We start from the raw sequence: 21,426 nt of genomic DNA, 5'->3' as shown, positions 1-21,426 counted from the left end.
CGCAAATCTTCTTGTAGGCTCCGCCCGTCACATTCCTTAAGTACCGCATTGCCGATTTTTGTCATCTGCAAACTTACTAATGAAATAATTGAGACCAAGGTCAATGTCATTGATGTAAATGATGAAGAGAACAGGTCCCAGGACAGAGCCTTGGGGGACACCACTAGTGACTGGCATCCACTCAGAGGTCACTCCATTTATTACAACTCTTTGCTTTCTATTGCTTAATTAGCCAGTGCTTGATCCATTCGTGAAGCTTACCCCCGATACCTATTTCCTTGATTTTATGAAGCAACTTGTAGTGTGGGACTTTATCATATGCCTTCTGGAAGTCCAAATAAATAATTTCAAGTGATTTAGAAACATCATAGACTGCAAAAAGCTCGTTATAGAACGTTAATAGATTCGACAAACAAGATCTGTTGTTACGGAAACCATGTTGCAAGTCCAGGATTAGTGAATTACACTCTAGGTAGTGAACTACTTTATCTCGAATAATTGTCTTAAATAACCTACCAATAACTGAAGTTAAGCTGATTGGCCTGTAATTATCCGGTAATTTTCGGTCACCTTTTTTGAAAATGGGTGTTACGTTAGCCATTTTCCAATCACTAGGAACTATACCATGGTGCAAAGACATATTAAACAGCATTGTTAAAGGTCTGAGTATCTCTCTTGTTATTTCTTTAAGTAATTTTGGATACATTTTATCAGGTTCTGGACTTTTGTTAGTTTTAAGTAACTGCAGCACTTTGAGAACCTCATCTGTAATGATTTCAAAGTCAGGGAGGGAATGACTGGGATTTTCAATCATGTTAGGAACAGCAGCAGTATCAGAAGAATTACTATTAAAAACCGAGGCGAAATAAGAATTTAACGTGTTCGCTATGAGTTGGCTGTCTGTCATGATATTGCCCGAATTATCAGTTAATGGGCCAATCCCACTTCGAATCTCTTTTGTTGTTTATATATCTAAAAAAACTTTTAGGATCTGACTTGCAATTTACCGCAATGTTTACTTCGTACCTCCATTTCGCCTGTTTGATTAAACTTTTGACTTGTCGTCTTGCTTTGTAGTACCGTTTACTATTTTCGGTAGAGTTATCGGTTTTCTTTTTCTTTTTTTTTTCTTTCTTTCTTTTCTTTTTTTTTTTTTTTTTTACGTTGTTGCCTATTGCGCCGGTAGGCATCAATATGCCTATATAACAAGTTCCTCTTTTGGAGAGCAAGTTTAATTTCATTATTAAACCACGGAGGATTTTTAACTTTACGGCGTTTTTCACAAGATTGCACAGATTTTTTTTTTTCAGTTAGTAATCGAGCTTTAAAGTCTTGCCAAGATTCTTTGACGTTGATGTTGGATACTAATTGAAAGTTCATTAATGACTGTCTTATTCTTTCAAAATCAGCTCTTTTAAAATTGGGAACCAATACCTTATTCTTTGCAATCCTTGTTTGAGCTCTGATGTCGAGACGCACCAGTCTATGATCGCATGATCCGAGGTGTTCGCCAATGCTAACATTGTCAACTAAGTTCTCTTGGGTTACTAATACAAGATCAAGAACATTATTATTGCGCGTTGGTTCACTAACCATTTGGCAAAGGCAGTTATTTTCAATGAAGTTTAACATCCTGTGCAATTCACCCTCAGATCCCGTGAGTGTCTGCCAGTCTATATGCGGCAGATTAAAATCGCCCAAAATCAACTCATCACTGATGTTTCAGAGTTCTTTGCAAAACATTATACATTATTTCACCATCCTCGCGTGATTGGCCTGGAGGCCTATAAGTGACGGATATGTTGATTTTCGATTGATTGGTATTTGTAATCACGCTCAAGTGTTCTACGGTACTGTCCTCTGGTGTTTTATCAACGGGCTGTAAACTACTTTTGACATAAAGAGCCACTCCTCCACCTCTACGATTAACTCGGTCTTCACTGAAAAATATAAAATTATCTATAACTATTATTAGCGGTGTCAATAAACGTTTCAGTTATGGCAATTACATCAAAGTCTTCTGTTTTAGTTAGGCACTGCAATTCATCGATGTTATTTCCTTAAGCTTCAAGCATTTAAGCTAAGAACCCTTAAATTGTCTTTTGTTATAACTCGAGAAACAGAGTTGTTAGTTGTTTTACGATTTAGTGAAGTGGTGGCCGCATGACAACTGTCTATATTTAAGTGGACGGGGTGTGAACGCGCGACTCGTTTTTTGCTCTAAAGTCTCGAACAGTGCCGTGAAGCAGCCTCCCAAATGTTGCCACTCCAACTGCAGACAAATGGAGTCCTTCTTTCTGAAATAGACTCCTCATGCCATAAAATTGATCCCAAAAGCTTACGTAGCCGGCGTCCATTTCCCTGAAAAGAGTTGAAGTCTGTTATTTAGACTAAAGGCCCTACTGTAAAAGACCAAAGCAGCCAACATTCTGGGGAGAACACATGAAATGAGAACATTATTTGATTTCACCTTGTACTGCTGGATAAGTCTACAATACTTCTCCAGCAGTTCCTCAGACCGGACATTGCAGACATCATTGGTATCTGTGTGAATAACAAACAGTGAATCATTAGTAGCCTGGGGGAAGATCTCAGGTGCAGCTGTTACATCGTCGATCCCAGCACCAGGATAGCAATAGTTCCGTCTTCGACAAGGAACTCTGCAGCAGAACTCAACAACCTGCTGGCGAATCATGGAGTCGCCCACCAGGAAGGTGCTTTCCTGCTCGTCCTCCTCCTCCAGAATGGCAAACCTGTTGAAGCAATGAACAGGATAAATTGCTTGTCTGGCTGGTTTGGCTCCTCCATTCACGACGTTGAAGCCATCATGGGCAGTGCCACTACCACCCTCCCGCTGCGTGGTGTCGTCCACTGGTGTCGACAGTACTGCTGAAGGCAAGGGGACGATGAGAGAAGTGTAGTGCAGCAACGGCCAGATGAGCGAGGCTCCCATAACCCATTAAGCGAATGGGGTACCTCTTTGGCTGACTCGGTAAGGAGTGGCTCTCCCATCACGCTGGTCGCAGGTTCAATCCCAGGCAGCCAGGGAATACCCTCTCCTTAATTGTTGTGATTAATTTCTTGTGTTTCGATACGCGTAGAGGACGTATCAGACCGAGAGAGTAATAGAAAAAGAGAACAGAAAATCTCTTCATGACATAAGGGTTAGGCACCACAGCAATGTTAGCCTGGATCAATTCCTGCAGGGAGGCAACAGTGCGAGAAAGCTCTATTATTTTATTTTGACCTGCTTCCATTTTCTCTTCTTGCTCCTTCAGTCTTGTCTCGAGATGCTGCCTGGTGAGACACAGTTGACAGAGAACAGAATGCCCTGTAAAAAAGTGAGCTGAGAAACTCCTGCAACAAGTACTGCACTTCTTTTGCGCCATCTTTACCTTCTATTCCTTGTCCATCATTACTCATTTTCTCCTTTCCCCTACACATCTACACACCCACAGCCCACCACCATCAGCCCCGTGTCTCCTGAAGGTGTGTAGGCAGCAAAATAAACTTGATAAGCGGTAACTCACCAGGTTGGGCAGCTGCATTTTGAATGGACGCTGTTTGTTGACACTTGATTTGCGTGAGTTTGAAGAATTGAAGGAGCGTGGCGATAGGAGGGGCTTGCTGCTCCGAAGAACCCGCATATTTTTCTGTGATAAATAAAGGTTTTCCAACATTAATATCTTATAAACATCATCAAAGTAGACATAAAACAGAAGAAATAAATAAGATACAGTATAAGGAGAGGGAGATATATTCACATAAAAATCATATAAATACATTGACAGTCGTAACAGTATTAATATACTGTTATATAAATTGTTTCTCTCTCTTCATCATCATTTCATCGACAGCAGAAGTTTCCAACTTTCTCTATCCAGACACTCCCTCCTTGCCTTCTCAAAGATCTTTCCCCCCTCTCCCTAACACTCTTGCACTCTATCCATCCATTTCACTGAAGGTCGTCCTCTAGCATTCCCTCCCTCTATCTCACTCACATACACCCTTCTGGTCATCTTACTTTCCTCCATGTGGCCAAACCACTTTAAAGTCAGTCGCTTCACTTCTTCCACCACTCCACACTTCTTCCCTTCAACCCTGTGACACATTCCAAAACGTTCGTACACACTTTCATTACTCATTCTCTCCATTCTACTCACACCACAAGCACTCCTCAAATAACTCATTTCCACTGCACCCAGCAAACATCGAAAGTCCAGACCGATACCAGCAAATAACGGAACTATGGCATAAAGGATTTTGTTTATCGGGCCAATATACAGTACCCTCTTGAGTTTCGTGCTATCCGAGTTTCTCGATCCACGAGTTTCGCGGTTAGTCCTAAATTCTTACCATCCCGAGTTTCGCGCATTATCACCCCGAGTTTCGCGCTGCTTTGACACATACGGGTTACGTCTACTTACCATCGCCATCACGCACGTTACCTTTAAAGGTAGTATCACAATGGACGTTTTCCTCCAAACATTGTGGCTATGGCGAGAGAGAGAGAGAGAGAGAGAGAGAGAGAGAGAGAGAGAGAGAATACGGCAAGAGAGAACGGGTCGTTTTGAAGCCACAGTTGAAGGCAGCTGCCTTACGTACGATTGGCTGACAGTGCTGAAAATAAGCTTGTGATTCGCTGGGAGTCCAATGATGTCATCGCCGACGCTTACCTTATCAGCGGCTTCACTGCCTTAACCCTCTGAGTACCGCGCTATGGCGAGAAAACTAGTACACCCCATACCGCACTATGTGCAAAATTTTTTTTTTTCTTTCAAAACACTCGAATCTATCCCAAAACCATAAAAAATGTTGTCATTCCCCTTTCCGTAGCTTAGAAGTGTACCCCCTTCATCTCACCCACAGCCCCGCTCAGCCGAGAGCGAGTTCATGCGGCTGTGCCAGCCACTCCGTTTCAGCGCGGTTTTGTAGTTCCACACTTTTTACACTCAGTGCATCATATATACATTTTATTTACACTATATACCTGACATACAGTCTCTTCTCGTAAAAAAAAACACAGTAATTCATATATACACTTTATTTACACTATATACTACATGACATGTAGAGTCTTTTCTCTGAAAAAAAAAAACCCACTTGTTGCTTCACATACACACTTTATGTACACTTTATACATGACATACAGAGTCTTTTCTCTCTGTTTTTTTAAAGCTAACACACACACACACACACTTTTATATATATATATATATATATATATATATATATATATATATAGGAAGTATCTGGTTATCACGTGATACCCTGCTAATCATCCTGGAACAATTATATTTCGAGAAATAAGACCGGTTTTGAAAATTATAAAATGACGATACGGTATCGTCACCCATTATCAGGAAGCAACAACATTTTGTTTTTGGCAGAGGGTGGTAAGCTGTCCTGAACTTTTCCTTTGTTTTCACTATGTGGCGTATCCCATAGGATCACGAGAGCCTGGGAGAGGCTAGCCCAACTCTCTAGCTATCACGTGATACCCGGCTGGTCTTCGGGGAACCAAAACTTTTCGCGAAATAAGACCGAGTGTAAGGGTAACTCAGTGACGATGTGGTATCGTCACCCGTACTGGCGGTAACATCCAGTGGTGACGATACCGTATCGTCATCGGTACTCAGAGGGTTAAGGCGGTGTCACAATGGTTGTTTTCATCCAGCCGTTGGGGCTACGGGCAATGCCCGTACGCCCAACCAGGAGCGAGTTCACGGTTATCCGTAAGCTGGTGTCACAGAGGGCTTTTTCTTCCCACCGCTTTGGCGCCAGCTAGGGCAACCGGCAACTCCAACTTTTCCAGGTGTGCATCACACACAGCCAAGGTCGGGTGCCTGTATCCATATCCACAATGTAAATAAAGCACTTGCCCTGTATCAACATAGCGTCGTCTGCTAAAGTAAGGGCTGTCGCGGCTTGTGCTGCCATTAACCAAGTTATAAACTTGTTGCTGCTGTTAAAAATAAGAAAGAAATAGTTGTGGGTGTGGCATGCCTGTGGTTCCTCCATGGCTGTTCTCATTGTCACCACTGCGCGTGCGTAGCCAACCCATCCATCTTGACTCAACCACATAAACATATGGATGGAATAACAACACACACACACATTGCAGATGTTCTGACAAACAGAAACGACTTCACCATTTCTTGAGTGTGTTAGAATGTATTTGGTGAGTGGCTCACATGAACCAAACCTGGCTCTTGGCAAGAAGAGAGCAGTTGTCTTTAACACTGCTCTCTTCTTGCCATTGGGTATGTTTGGTTTGTATGAACCACTCACCAAATAAGTTCTAACACACTCTAGAAAATATCGAAGCCATTTTTGTTTGTGAGAAACATCTGCCATGGTTCATGATGTCTTTTTTTTTTTTTTTTTTTTTTTTTTTTTGGTCGTTTTGCCTGTTGCGCCGGTAGGCATCTTCCCGGTGGGGCCTGATGGTCGGCCCAAGGCTTCTTCCAGGTGGGGCCTGATGGTCGGCCCAGCCCGTTCTGGCGCAGGCAAGTGTTTATAGTGGCGCCATCTTGCATTGGCTCATGCTGCCCCCCGGAACTCGTTCTTGATTCGCTTGGACGGCTTCCTCTAGAGTCTGGGTTGATGGGTGGTCTTCAGGACAGCATGTGGGTAGTTTTAAGCCACTCGGCGGTGACTGAAAAATCCGAGTGGTAGCGTGGGGATTCGAACCCGCGTCGTCCATCACGCGGTGAATGTGAGCCCAGTACGCTACCAGTTCGGCCACCGCCGTGTGCGTGTGTGTGTGTGTGTGTCTCTGTTGTTACTCAATTCACGTGTTTATGTGGTGGGTTGGCCGCTCACGCGCAATGGTGACAATGAGAACTGGCACGGAGAAACCACAGGCACGCCACACCCACAACAGCTTCTTCCTTCCATTTAACTGCAACAACAAGTCCATAACTTGGGTAATGGCAGCACAAGCCGCGACAGCCTTAACTTTAGTAGACGACGCCATGTCGATACAGGGCAAGTGCTTTGTTTACGTTGTGGATGTGGATATGGGCAACCGACCTTGGCCGGGTGTGACGTACACCCGGAAAAGTTGGATTTGCCGGTTGCCCAAACTGCCGCAAATGCAGTGGGAAAAAAAATGCCCAGTGTGACACCAGGTTAAGGACAACCGACAACTCGCTCCTGGATGGGCGCACAGGTTAAGGACAACCGACAACTCGCTCCCGGATGGGCGCACGGGCGTTGCCAGTAGCCACAACGGGAAGAGGAAAACGGCCAGTGTGACACTGCCCCAAGGCAACAAGGCTGCTGACTGGGTGAGCTCCAGCGATGACGTCATTGAGCTCCCAGCAAATCACAAACATGTTTTCAGAGCTCAGCCAATCGTAAGGCTTCATCTGTGGCTTTAAAACAACCCATTCTCTCTTCCTGTTTTCTTCCTTTTTACAAGGTACGTATTTTGAGATAACAAGGAGGTAAAGGAGGAAAAAATGTGAGCTCCTGGGAGCAGCATGAGCCAATTATAATGGCGCTATTATAAACAGTTGCCTGCGCCATGACGGGCTCGGGGCTGACCATCAGGCCCAGATGGATAGTCTACCGGTGCCATAGCCCACATGTAAGAAATAAATAAATAAATAAATAAAAAATAAAAACTCCATGGGTCGGAACAGATAAACGCTTTCTCAGTGTTTTCAATACCTCAAGTTTCGCGATCCTTGAGTTTAGCGCTATACCTTCGGAACGAAGTGAGCGCAAAACTCGAGAGGGTACTGTAGAGGGGTTGCACTGACGTCACACCGCTTCCCTTTAGTTTTAGGAATAAAAACTGTCAGCGATTTTGTGAGGCATGAGCGATCAGCTGAGCCCCTGCCTCCTGATGATGGCTGGCCCGTGCCTCCTGTCTTCATGACACAATCTAAGTGAATATGCAAATAATCTGGACAGTGAGGCTAGGCTTCATTATATAACTATCCATTAGGCTGCCAAATGATGATGGACATACAGTATATACACTTATTATCAAACTTCAAGATATATTTCATGATAATAACAATGAATATATGACTAATTTAACCCCGGGCATCCCCGGGGGGTGTTCAGTAAGAACATAAGAACATAAGGGGTTTGCAAAAAGCCCAATGACCTATACTTGGCAGCCCCTGTCTACCTACTGCAAGTGGCAGTGTAGCACCTATCAGTAACGGTAATAGATGGGCCACTAACACCCACACCCACACAGTAATAGATGGACACTAACACACAAAGTAATAGATGGACACTAACACTCACACCCATATTGTAATAGATACACTAACACCCACACCTGTGGTGCCCTCGGCTCTCCTGCTTTTCATTTAAGGCACCACTGAGTATGTGGGGGTTCACAAGAAAACAAAACTAAAATCCATAATAAAAAAATAACCGCGAAACCAATTCATGGTGTGGAATGGAGTCTAAGACAATCAAGAGAACGTTAAACTACTCTGACAACCCTACTCTCTCCTCGTGTCTTTGTTAATGAAGAGGAAAAAAAAGAATTTTGGTAGTGTGTTAAGTATGACACGAAGGAGGAGGGAGTTAGGGCGACTCCTACAAGTGATTAACGTGGAATATGGGGTAGGGTAGGGAGGAAACAAGCAGTGTTACATTATATGGTCTTGGTTTATTAGGACACTGGGTATTTATAAATAATCTGCCACCCTTTGAAGAGGGGGGGGGGAAGGAAGACGATTTAACTCAACCTATCCTGTAACGGCGACGGGACAGCGAGTCTTAAAAGGACCAAGGGCGACGGAGGCCTCAAAAGTCACAACCCTGTCATTATTCTGTTATTACCAATATGACAAGATAATGCAATACATACAAAGAAAATGGGGGGAAAACATTTATAAATATATAGGCGACGGCAACACTCTCCTTCCTCCTACCAATCACGAAACTCACAACAGCACTTTTCCCTACGTATCTTGATGCGTCACAGAGGCCACGACAGGGGGGGGGGGGGGGGATTGCTAAACTCCTTACAAACACGACGATTTGACACCCATCCTAACTAGTGTGTGTGTTGGGGAAAGAAATTAAAAGGGGCTTCCCAATATGACTGGGGAGGAGGTGATTACAGGCATTGAGGGATGACTGATCTGCCGGCGAGGTGATGTCTTATGGCTCCTGGGCTGGGTGCTCCATTCACCAGGACGGCGAAGGTGCCGGGGGCACCCACTGTTAGCTGTAAGCCGGGTGAAGGGTATCAGATGACTAACTGTGGTAACCCTTATAAATCATGTGAACACTAATTTTTAACTGGGAAGTTATATCCAGGGAGAACAGCGCCTACCTGTAAGCCGGGCGAAAGGTATCAGATGACTAACCTCGCCCAGCGCGGTGGGGGCGGGAGTTACCTCATGAAGGGGGAGGGGGTAAGAGAAGCAACGGATAGGAGAGAGGGGGAGTGCGTGCCGCTGATCGCCAGTTACACTAACTAATAATTATGCAGGGAAGGTTATATCCTTCGACGACGGTTCGAACCTTTCTCAATAAGTTTGTAGAGGAAAATTAATGTCCAGACGTTATGTGCTCGTTTTGGGGCACTACACTAACACACCCACCCACACAGTAACAGGTGGACACTAACACCCACACCCGCACAGTAATAGATGGACACTAACACACACACCAACATGGTAATAGATGGACACTAACACACCCACCCACACAGTAACAGGTGGACACTAACAACCACACCCGCACAGTAATAGATGGACACTAACACACACACCCGCACAGTAATAGATGGACACTAACACACACACCAACATGGTAATAGATGGACACTAACACACCCACCCACACAGTAACAGGTGGACACTAACACACACACCCACACAGTAATAGATGGACACTAACACACACACCAACACAGTAACAGGTGGACACCAACACACCCACCCACACAGTAACAGGTGGACACTAACACACACACCCACACAGTAATAGATGGACACTAACACACACACCAACACAGTAACAGGTGGACACTAACACACCCACCCACACAGTAACAGGTGGACACTAACACCCACACCCACACAGTAATAGATGGACACTAACACACCCACCCACACAGTAACAGGTGGACACTAACACACCCACCCACACAGTAACAGGTGGACACTAACACACACACCCACACAGTAACAGGTGGACACTAACACACACACCCACACAGTAACAGGTGGACACTAACACCCACACCCACACAGTAACAGGTGGACACTAACACACACACCAACACAGTAATAGATGGACACTAACACCCACACCCACACAGTAACAGGTGGACACTAACACCCACACCCACACAGTAATAGATGGGCCACTAACACACACACCAACACAGTAACAGGTGGACACTAACACACACACCCACACAGTAACAGGTGGACACTAACACACACACCCACACAGTAATAGATGGACACAAACACACCCACCCACACAGTAACAGGTGGACACTAACACACACACCCACACAGTAATAGATGGACACTAACACACACACCCACACAGTAACAGGTGGACACTAACACACCCACCCACACAGTAACAGGTGGACACTAACACACACACCAACACAGTAACAGGTGGACACTAACACACACACCCACACAGTAACAGGTGGACACTAACACACACACCCACACAGTAATAGATGGACACAAACACACCCACCCACACAGTAATAGATGGACACTAACACCCACACCCACACAGTAATAGATGGACACTAACACACCCACCCACACAGTAACAGATGGACACTAACACACACACCAACACAGTAATAGATGGACACTAACACACCCACCCACACAGTAACAGGTGGACACTAACACACACACCCACACAGTAATAGATGGACACTAACACACACACCAACACAGTAACAGGTGGACACTAACACACACACCAACACAGTAACAGATGGACACTAACACACACACCAACACAGTAATAGATGGACACTAACACACCCACCCACACAGTAATAGATGGACACTAACACACACACCAACACAGTAATAGATGGACACTAACACACCCACCCACACAGTAATAGATGGACACTAACACACACACCAACACAGTAATAGATGGACACTAACACACACACCAACACAGTAATAGATGGGCCACTAACACACCCACACCCACACAGTAATAGATGGGCCACTAACACACACACCAACACAGTAATAGATGGACACTAACACACACACCAACACAGTAATAGATGGACACTAACACACCCACACCCACACAGTAATAGATGGGCCACTAACACAAACACCAACACAGTAACATGGCGGGGAAAAGCTGAGGAGCTCTCTTGAGGTAAATATGTGCCTCCCAAAATGGCGGGCCTTTGCGGGGTGGCTGAGAAGTGATCAGCTGATCGCTGATGATGACGTCACGTGCAACCCCTCTATAAGGCCGACATAAATATTCTGCAATCGGGCCACAAGAAGGAAATGTACATCGGGCCAGTACTAAGTAGCCTACATTATGTCTTTTTGTTGTAGTTCGAGTAGTGGACCGGTTAATGTTTTACGGTTTACAGTAATCCCTTGCCATATCGTGGTTCACTTATCGCGGTCTCGCTGTATCGTGGATTTTTAAATTGTAAATGTTTAGTTTCGTATCGCGGATTTTTCGCTATATCGCGGGATTTTGCGGTATAGAGGTATTTTAATATACAGTCGTCCCTCAAATAATATGGGGGTTAGGGACCCAGGACCCCCGTACTATTCAAAAATCCATATAAAATTATTGCTCCCCCTAGAAACACTATGGAATCCGGGTCCTGCCTGGCTCAGCTGTTACCCACGGGATCAAGTTGCCAGTTATGCATTTTCTGCTTCAGTCTCAGTGCAGTGTTACCACGCTGGGGGGTCGAGGGAGGCGAGGCCCCCCGTTAGAGGTCAGGTTATTTAACCCAGTAGCAGTGGGGATCATGTTTCTTAATGGTCCCTCCAAGCAAGAAAAATGAGAAAAAATCACCCCTCACACAAACCATTTCATAATATATATCAAAGCATTTGTGATCAGATTATGTATCATCTATTTTGGGGGGTTTATATCATGGCACAAATTTGGCCCGTTGCTGCTACACGGTAAAGCCACAAAATGGCATTTCGCTGCTACCGGGTTAAAGTTCGGTTGGAGTAGTTTAAATATGCGTCCCTTAACAATATAATATGGAGGCGTAATGTTGTATTTTCGAGGCGCGGAGTCAATCTCCACAATTACCGTTTTGTATCTTATTTAAAGTATGATTTAGAGAGCAATAATAGAAACTGTGGTTGATCGAGAGTAAGAGAGAGTGTGAGTGTATGACATGGCTCGCTCGCTGACAATGTGGAAGGCAGCGCTGCCAGGATGGCTCACTTGTCCAGCTTGGTAGCAATACAGCAGAAAATGCATAACTGGCAACTTTGGCCAGCGAATAGAAACTGAGCCAGGCGGGAAACCCAGATTCCATAGAAGTGCCCACTCCTGCCCACCAATTTCTTGTTAAAGGTAAGAAAATGCCTATTTATGTGTTTATAATAGGTTAATTCATGAACAAAGAGAAAAGGACGGGGTTTATCTCCACTCTTGGAGCACTCGCAGTTACTGCAGCAAGAATTTTTTTTCACACTATGATAGATACAGCGAACACTGCTCTCATTCACGTGGTATGCTCTCCCTACCACAACGTAACTCATACCGAAATGTAACTTCTCCTAAATCTGAATTCTTCTGCAAGGTGCACACTTTCTTGAACACTTTGGGATGCTTTCAGCAGGTGTTTTGGTAGAAAAGTGTTGCCACTCACACCATGGCTACTTGGTGCGACGAGCGGGAAATTTAAAAATCATAAAAAAATTAATCCATGATAATTCGTATAAAACCAAAACCGTATTATTGGAAACCATACTATTTGAGGGACGACTGAGTTGTCCCTCAAATAGTACGGGGGTTAGGGACCCAGGATCCCCGTACCATTCGAAAATCCGTATAAAATTAGTGCCCCTCTTAAAAACACTCCTGGGCTGCGTTTGAGAGAGGGAATCGGGACACTCAGAACGTCCCGAGTGATCTCAGACGCGTGACGTGGCAGCACGAGTTGCCAACTCGGCACGTCTGCTGGCTCCCGGCTTTGAGAGGTGGAGCGCCTTCGTGCTGTGATGACGTCATCAGCAAATATGGCGGCCCAAACAAACACATATAAGTGTTTCCATTGCATTTCACCTCTCTGTGCCACAATAACCACTGCAGCTTCCTTTTCATCTTCTGTTGTACGGAGTTCATCAGTCAGGACAGCTAGTAATGCATGTTAAATGTCACCAGGAAGATCAGCGTACGCCATTTTGCTACGAGTGAGACGCCATTGCAATAACAACGACGAGGTTTAGTAAAAGGACGGCCTTTATCTCCACTCTTGCAGCACTCTTGGAGCACTGGCAGTTACTGCGGCAAGAACTTCTTTTTCACTATGATTATCAGGGTGTTTGCCCTGAGGGAATAAGCCGTTTCAAAGGCTGTAGTTGGGACCGAAAGGGACAACTACCTCCCGAACTAAGACCAAGACCCAAGATGATAGATACAGTGAACACTGCTCTCATTCATGTGGTATGCTCTCCCTATGGCAAAGTAACTCATCCCAAAACGTAACTTCTCCTTAATCTGAATTCTTCTCCAGGTGAACACCTATCTCGAACGCATTGGGGTGCTTTCAGCAGGTGTTTTGGTAGAACAGTGTTGCCACTCATGCCAGGGCTACTTGGTGTGACAAGTGGGAAATTAAAAAATCCTAAAAAAAATCTTCCATGACAATCCGTATAAAACCGAAACTGTACTATTGGAAACCATACTATTTGAGGGACGACTGTATTTCATTTGAGCCAGTAATGTGAAAACAGTAGATAAATCAGTTTGTTTGATGCCAACCCTCAATTTCAGATACCTATATTCAGGCATGGAAGCTGGCTGAAAAAGCAGAATATCTTTCAGATGTCCAGAGTGATGGAGATTATGGAAGAGGATTCAGAAAGTAAGAAAATAGCAATTTAATGAGAACACTTTAGTAACAACTGTCATGTAATTACTTATATAGTTGTTTCCTAAAATTATTTAAATGCTCATAATTATCATAAATGGCGTGAAGAATGCACTGAAGAAAAGAGGTAGCCTGTGGAGCAAGGTAGAGTGCTTGTGTGTATAGAAATGAATGGAGGAAAGTGGTGTATGCATGATTCTGACACAGCTCAGCAGCCTCTTGGTGTGTGGTCCCTGCTCCTGGTCTGGCCAGGAGTGGGGTGAGTTGAAAACTACATATAATGCAGTGGCCGGGGTAAACCAGCATATACTGTTGGGCCTAGCTGTATAAACAGCTCTGATCTATGTGGCACCAATCCCTGTGCACGTGGATGAGTGTCTGGGTTACGAATTTGGTTTAGTTAGGTTGACTGGGAATGTTATTGACCAGTTAATTTGGCTCCACTCCTACTCACCTAGAAGTCAAGTGGGCTAAGTGAGAGGTATTTACCTAGTTGTATTTACCTAGTTGTGACATACGGGAAAGGAGCTACGCTCGCGCTGTCCCGTCTCCATATCCGTTCTTGTCCAACTTTTCCTTAAAATCATGAATGTTTCTTGCACAAACCACCTCCTCCTCCAGTCTATTCCATAGCTCAATGCTTCTGTTTGGGAAACTAAACCTTTTCACATCTCGCCTACACGTGGTCGCCCTCAACTTCTTTCCATGTCCTCTCGTTTCTCTCTCGTTCCACACACACAGGTCCTCTCTGTCCATATTCTCCACCCCGCTTGCCATCTTGTACACCGCTATCAGGTCTCCTCTTTCTTTTCTTCTCTCCAGTGTTGTGAGCCCCATGCTATTAAGTCTCTCCTCATAAGTCCGATCTCTAAGTTCCGGTACCATCTTAGTTGCCACTCTCTGCACTCTTTCCAGCTTTCTTATGTTCTTTTCGTGAGGAGACCAGACCGCTGCTGCATACCCCAACCTTGGCCTTATCATTGTAACTATTATTTTCTTCATCATCTCCTCGTCCAAATACACAAATGCCGTCCTATGTTCCTCAGTAAATTCATAGTTTGTCCTGTTATCCTGTTGATGTGTTTGTCTGGTGACATGTTCTCTGAGACAGTCACTCCCAAATCTTTTTCTTCCACTCCTCTGTATATTATCTCACTTCCCATCTTATAATCATATTCACATCTTCTACCACTCCTACCAAACTCTATTTTTTTACATTTCCCAAGGTTGAACTCCATCTGCCATGTACCACTTCACTCCCATATGTTATCCAAGTCCCTCTGCAATGCCTCACAGGTGTGCATGCGTGTGTGTGAGTTCCTTGTCTTGGGCTACTCCCGTAAGGGGAATTATGTCAAGTATGTAGATACATATATAATTATCAGTATTGTTATTATAATTATTATTGATATTTAACCCTTAGATTACGGCGATCGTATATATAAGTGCGCTACCACACGGCCCACCCGTACAGGGATAATATATATAATCATCACACTCTACGCTCCTCACGTTTCAAATATATCTCCAGTTCTTGACTCAGAAGAATGGTGGAGGTATCTGGCATCCGTACACACTTTCATTGGTCTCCAGGGTGCAGCCTACCGAAGGCCACAGATCATTTTCCACTTTTGTTCGGAATACATGTCATGTCTCGTGACGCGTCAAGTAGTTCCTCTGCTCCAGGTGGAAGTAGAGCGCGGGCGAATCAAAGTGACAGTGACTCTGATGACTGCTATGGTAGTGACACTGACAGAGGAGGGAGGGGCAAGTATCTGGTTACTGATAGTTATGTAATAATGGATTTAGTTTTTAGTTATTTCTGACACAGTTCAGCAGCCTCTTGGCGAGTTGTCCCTGCTCCTGGTCCAATCAGGGGTGGGGTGAGTTGGAAACCATAATGTAACAGCTGATGTAAACCAGCATTGCTGTTGGACCTGGCTGTGGAAATCCCTTTGATATGTGTGGCACATGTCCCTGTGCACATGGAGGGGAGTCAGATTTACAAATTGGGTGGAGTCATGTTTACTGGGAATGTTATTGATTATAAAAAAAAGTCTGTTCACTTAAGTCTGACCCAAGCTGACAACACAGACCTAAGCGGGTTCGTAAGCACAGTGCAGATTAGCAGAAAGTGCTGCGTGAGATCAACACAAGCAGAGGTTAAAGAAAACTTGGAAGCCATAGCAGTAGCCAATCAGCACTCAGCTTGCAAACATGCTTAGGTTTATGTTGTCAGCTTGGGTCAGACTTAAGTGAACAGACTATCATTAATTTGGCTCCGCCCCTACTCACCTGGAGGTTAGGTGGGCTAAGTGAGTAGTGTGTGTGTGTGAGTGTGTGTGTGTGTGTGTGTGTGTATTTACCTAGTTGTGAAATACAGGAAAAGAGCCTTACTAGGCTCGTGCTGTCCAGTCTCCATAACGCTTATTATCCAGCTTGGCTTTAAATTCATGAATCGTTTTTGCACACAGTCTCCTCATCAAGTCCGTTCCATGTTGTTACGCTTCTATATGGAAAACTGTATTTCTTGATGTCTCTCCTACAATCACTCTTCTTCAATTTCTTACCATTGCCTCTTGTCACACTTGTCACGTACCACTAGGTCTTCCCTGTCCAATTTCTCCAATCCCTCTTGTATCCTGTACAATGCTATTAGATCCCCTCTCTCTTCTTCTCTCCAGTGTTGTAAGTCACAATTTCTCCAGTCTTTCTTCATAAGTACGTTCTTTCAGAGTTTCAGGTAATTTAGTCACTGCTCTTTGTATTCTTTCCAACTTTCTAATTTCTTTCTTCAATCTAGGTGACCACACTAATGCTGCATATTCCAGTCTTGGACGTATCATCGATGTTATTAGTTTCTTCACCATTTCTTCATCTAAATATGTAAATGCTGCTTTTATGTTTCAAAGAAGATTGTATGTTTCCCAAGTCATCCGGTCTATATGTTTTCCAAAGGATAACTTGTCTGTTATGATCACTCCCAGATCTTTTTCTTCAGTTTTTTTCATGATTCTTTCATTACTCAGAGTTGTTCCCCGATATTCGTCTACTGCTCTTACCAAACTCCATCACGCTACACTTCTCTGTATTGAATGTCATTTCCCATTTGCGTGACCATTCGCTTATTCTATCGAGATCTTGGCTCAGGGCTACACAGTCTTCTTCATTAGCCATCCTCTTCATTATTTTAGCACCATAAGCAAACATATTCATATAGCTTGTCACCCCTTGTCATGTCATTAATATATATTACAAACATAATCAGAGCCAACACTGATCCTTGGGGGACTCCACTAGTGACATCCATCCAGCTTGATTTATTGTTCCTGATTACTGTTCTCATTTCTCTCTTCGTCAAAAAGTCCATAATCCAATCCAATATTGAACCACCCAGACCTCCAACATGATTACGTTTCCATATTAATCACTTGTGTGGTACTTTATCAAACGCCTTCTTTAAGTCCAGATACACAAATTCTGCCCAACCGTCCCTTTCCTGTATTATATCAATTACTCTTGAATAGAAGCTGATCAGATTAGTTATACAAGACCGTCCTCCTCTGAATCCGAATTGGCTATTTGTTAATATCCAATTCTTCCAATAATTTTCTAACTTCATATGCTGATGTTTGTATTCTCTCCAGACCCATGCACTCTATTCCCCGGCACTGCATTTACACCTTCACTCACTCTCCCTTGCGAACACTGTTTGGAAACAATTATTCATCACTTCTACTATTTCACTGATACTATCAAAAGTTTCACCATTAACTTTAACTTTCTGAATCTCATCTCTATTTTTCAACTTTCCATTTATGAACTTATAAAACAGCTTTGGCTGGTCTTTGCACTTATCTACAATATTTTTCTCAAAATTCCTTTTTTCTTCTCTTCTTACTTTGACATAAGCATTCCTCTTCCTTTTGTACTCATTCCATAGATCTATCCTCCTATTTTTTCTCCATTTGTTCCATGCCTTCTCCTTATCCTGCTTGGCTTCTACACACTTTCTATTATAACACTCTTCTCTTGATTTCTGTCCTTCTTTCATCCTTGGTACCCACTTTTCCACTCCTTCATTGTAAATCTGTAGAAAGATAGCCCATTTTTCCTCCACATTATCAGCCTCAAAAAAAGTATCCCATTGTGCTGCCTCAAAATGTTTCCCAAGTTGTTCAAAATTTGCCTAATTAAAGTTAAACCATTCTTTCCTGTAGTCCTCATTCCTGATTATTTTACCTCCTTCTCGTAATATGTACTCGATAAGTGCGTGATCGCTCTTCCCTATAGGGCTCTTATAGTTCATCTCCTCTATGGTATCTGGCTCCCTGGTGATTATCAAGTCCAATCTAAATGGCTCGTCTTCTCCTCTGAATCTTGTATTTTGTTATTGCAATGGGTACAGAATCATATTTTGTGGAGTCTGTCTCAGAAGAATTCGTAATTTAGCTTATATACATAATCATATTTATATAACTGATAAATTCTATTATCAACAATAGTTGTAATGGTTACAAAATCTTATTTTGTGTAATCTGATTTGGAAGGAGTCATAATCTTCCATATATTACTGTAACTTTTTGTATGTGACAAATTTATTCTATTATACATTACATTAACTTTGTTTTTATAACTTTAATTTCAGTATCAGCAGTCCCTATGCTGAGTGGCAGGGCATCTTGCCAGACTCTACTGTGGGGCTCAACTCAACTGCTGCAAGCAGGCAGCTGCAATGGACCAGTGTAATGGACCATCTGTCGATGCTATACATCTAAGTAGCATCGACAGATGTATGTGTGTGTGTGTGTGTGTGTGTAATTTATTTTCTTATATATTCTTACTTATCAGGTCTGATTAAAATGTCACTATTATTAATTTTCATGTTTACAAAGTTGCTAGTATTTATTTTTGAAAGGAAGCTATTATTTCAGCAGAATGTATATGCATTAGTTTTTTACTAAAATGTTACTATTATTTAATATTTAGAGAAAGTCTAAAGTCTGTCCAAATTAACTTGGCCAATTTGCACCGAGCAGCCCCTCCCCCATACTGGCTAAGCTCCGCCCCCCTTTCACCCTATTGGCTGTTCATGACGTCATGTATTGTTTCAGAGACATGTACCAAATATATATGATTGAGATAATCTAGCTAGCTTCATGATTAAAAAATATTTGTAATTTAACTGAATGACGGCACGCTAATTTAACAATCAATGACATCAGCTAAGAATCAAAGTACAATAATAATACTACCAATTTTCAAGGGAGAACAGGCCCTTCAAGACAATACAGCAACAGCATTGAAGGCAATGATAGTAGGCTGCCTATAAAGTAATGCACACTTTCCGTGATTATTTCCTACATAGCTCATTCACATAGGCATACTAAATATAATTACATAAAAAGTATCTTCAACAGTAACTTCATACAGGTAGGAATCATTGTATTAATGAGTATGTTTTGTATTTGTGGCATAGAGGGGCTGTTAGGCTATGTACACTTGGTGGGATAGCGGGCGACGGAGAGCGCTGCAGACGCACCACCCGTCTCTCCAAGCCACAAATACTAAACTTACTCCTTAATACAATGATTACTACTTGTATGAATTTACTGTAGAAGATACATTTTATGTGATTACAGTACTGTCTCCAGGATTGCGAGTTTCAAGTTTGTGATAGGGACCCCCCAAAATATATTTTTATTGAAAACTGAAATTGCAATATGACCCAAAAGGAAAAGGAAAAGGCTGCTAAAACCAGGTTTTTTCACACCTTGTTGTGGTCCTTGACTCCCATTCTCGCTCTTATCCACCCCCTGGGCCTTTCCATTGGCCGCGGGAAGCATGGTGAGTGGGATCCGGGCAGCCAGGCGCATGTGTGCGAGTAACCCCGACCGTGCAGTGGGCCTGAGAAGCTGACGGGCGGCTGATGATGGTGATGGTGATGAGTCGGCGGCGTGGCCCCGGCATCGACGAGACCCAAACGGCATTTTCACAGGGGCCCACGTGTGAGTGGCTGTGCCCATTGTGGGCCCAGGCTCCTCAGTTTGCCAATTCTCACTTTCCACATGTTGCATGGGACCCCTTTCCTTTCTTCCATCTCTTTTTCAAAAAGAAGAGATGGAAGAAAAGAAAGGGGTCCCGTGCAACATGTGGAAAACAAGAATCGGCAAATTGAAAAGCCCAAACCCACAACAAACATAGCCACACACCCACGGGCCCCGGCAAAAACACCGTTCAGGTGGCGCCGATGCAAAGGCCATGCCGCCGACACTCAACACCATCATCAGCCGCCCGTCAGCTGCTCGGGCTCAGCGCGCGGCTGAGGCCATCTGCACACATGCGCTTGGCCACCTGGATAGGTGGCCAAGCGCAAGATGTCGACGGTTTTCAATTTTCCCCATAAGAATAATGGTTCAAAGTTTGCGATTTGAGCGTTTGCGACCCACAACGTCGACCTATTTATCACAAACTTGGAGACAGTATTGTATATCTAGTATGCCTATGTGAACGAGCAATGTAGGAAATAATGAAATAATGGCAGAAAGTGTGCATTACTTTATAGGTAGCCTACTATCATCACCTTCAATGCTGCTGCTGTATTGTCTTGAAGGGCCCGTTCTCCCTTGAAAACTGGTAGTAGTAGTATCGTTCCGAAGGTATAGCGCTTAACTCGAGGATCGTGAAACTCGAGATATTGAAAACACTGAAAAAGCGCGTATCTGTTCCAACCCGTGTTTTTTTTTTTCTTTTTATATACATGTGGGCTATGGCACCAGTAGACTATCCATCTGGGCCTGATGGTCGGCCCCGAGCCCGTCATGGCGCAGTGGCGCTATTATGATTGGCTCATGCTGCTCTCCATCACTACTCATTTTCTCCTTTCCCCTACACGTCTACACGCCCACAGCCTACTGCCATCAGCCCTGTGTCTCCTGAAGGTGTGTAGGCAACAAAATAAACTAGATAGGTGGTAGCTCACCAGGTCTGGAAGCGTCATTTTGAACCGACGCTGTTTGTTGACACTTGATTTGAGGGAGTTTGAGGAACTGAAGCAGCGTGGCTTGCTGCTCCGAAGAACCCGCATATTTTTCTGTGATAAATAAAGGTTTTCCAACATTAATATCTTATAAACATCATCAAAGAAGACATAAAACAAAGGAAATAAATAAGATATAGTATAAGGAGAGAGAGAAATATTCACATAAAAATCATATAAATACATTGACAGTCGTAACAGGGTATTAAGATATTGTTAAATAAATGGTTTCTCTCTCATCAACATCATTTCATCGACGCCTGCTCCTAGGAGCTCCCACCAAGGGATGGCTACGGCAGAAGTTTCCAAC

At 43.6% G+C, this 21,426-nt stretch overlaps 1 protein-coding gene across 3 annotated transcripts in view; it reads right to left on the bottom strand.

Moving 5' to 3' along the window:
* LOC126999221 (uncharacterized) overlaps positions 1–21,426 on the bottom strand; it is an 88,301-nt gene that overhangs the window by 42,061 nt on the left and 24,814 nt on the right. Inside the window, exons 3-4 of one of the 3 annotated variants that reach the window (XM_050861551.1) lie at positions 21,060–21,170; positions 3,531–3,653 (exon numbers count right to left, since the gene is read on the bottom strand). In XM_050861551.1, coding sequence (XP_050717508.1) covers positions 3,531–3,653; positions 21,060–21,170 — 234 coding nt within the window. The remainder of the gene's footprint in view (positions 1–3,530; positions 3,654–21,059; positions 21,171–21,426) is intronic. The other 2 variants (XM_050861553.1, XM_050861552.1) reach the window with 2 other exon arrangements.

This window comes from Eriocheir sinensis, chromosome 16 (assembly GCF_024679095.1).
Source record: "Eriocheir sinensis breed Jianghai 21 chromosome 16, ASM2467909v1, whole genome shotgun sequence".
Lineage (NCBI taxonomy): Eukaryota > Metazoa > Arthropoda > Malacostraca > Decapoda > Varunidae > Eriocheir > Eriocheir sinensis.
Note: the sequence above shows the minus strand (reverse complement) of the source record. Positions and strands in the feature narration are given on the sequence as shown.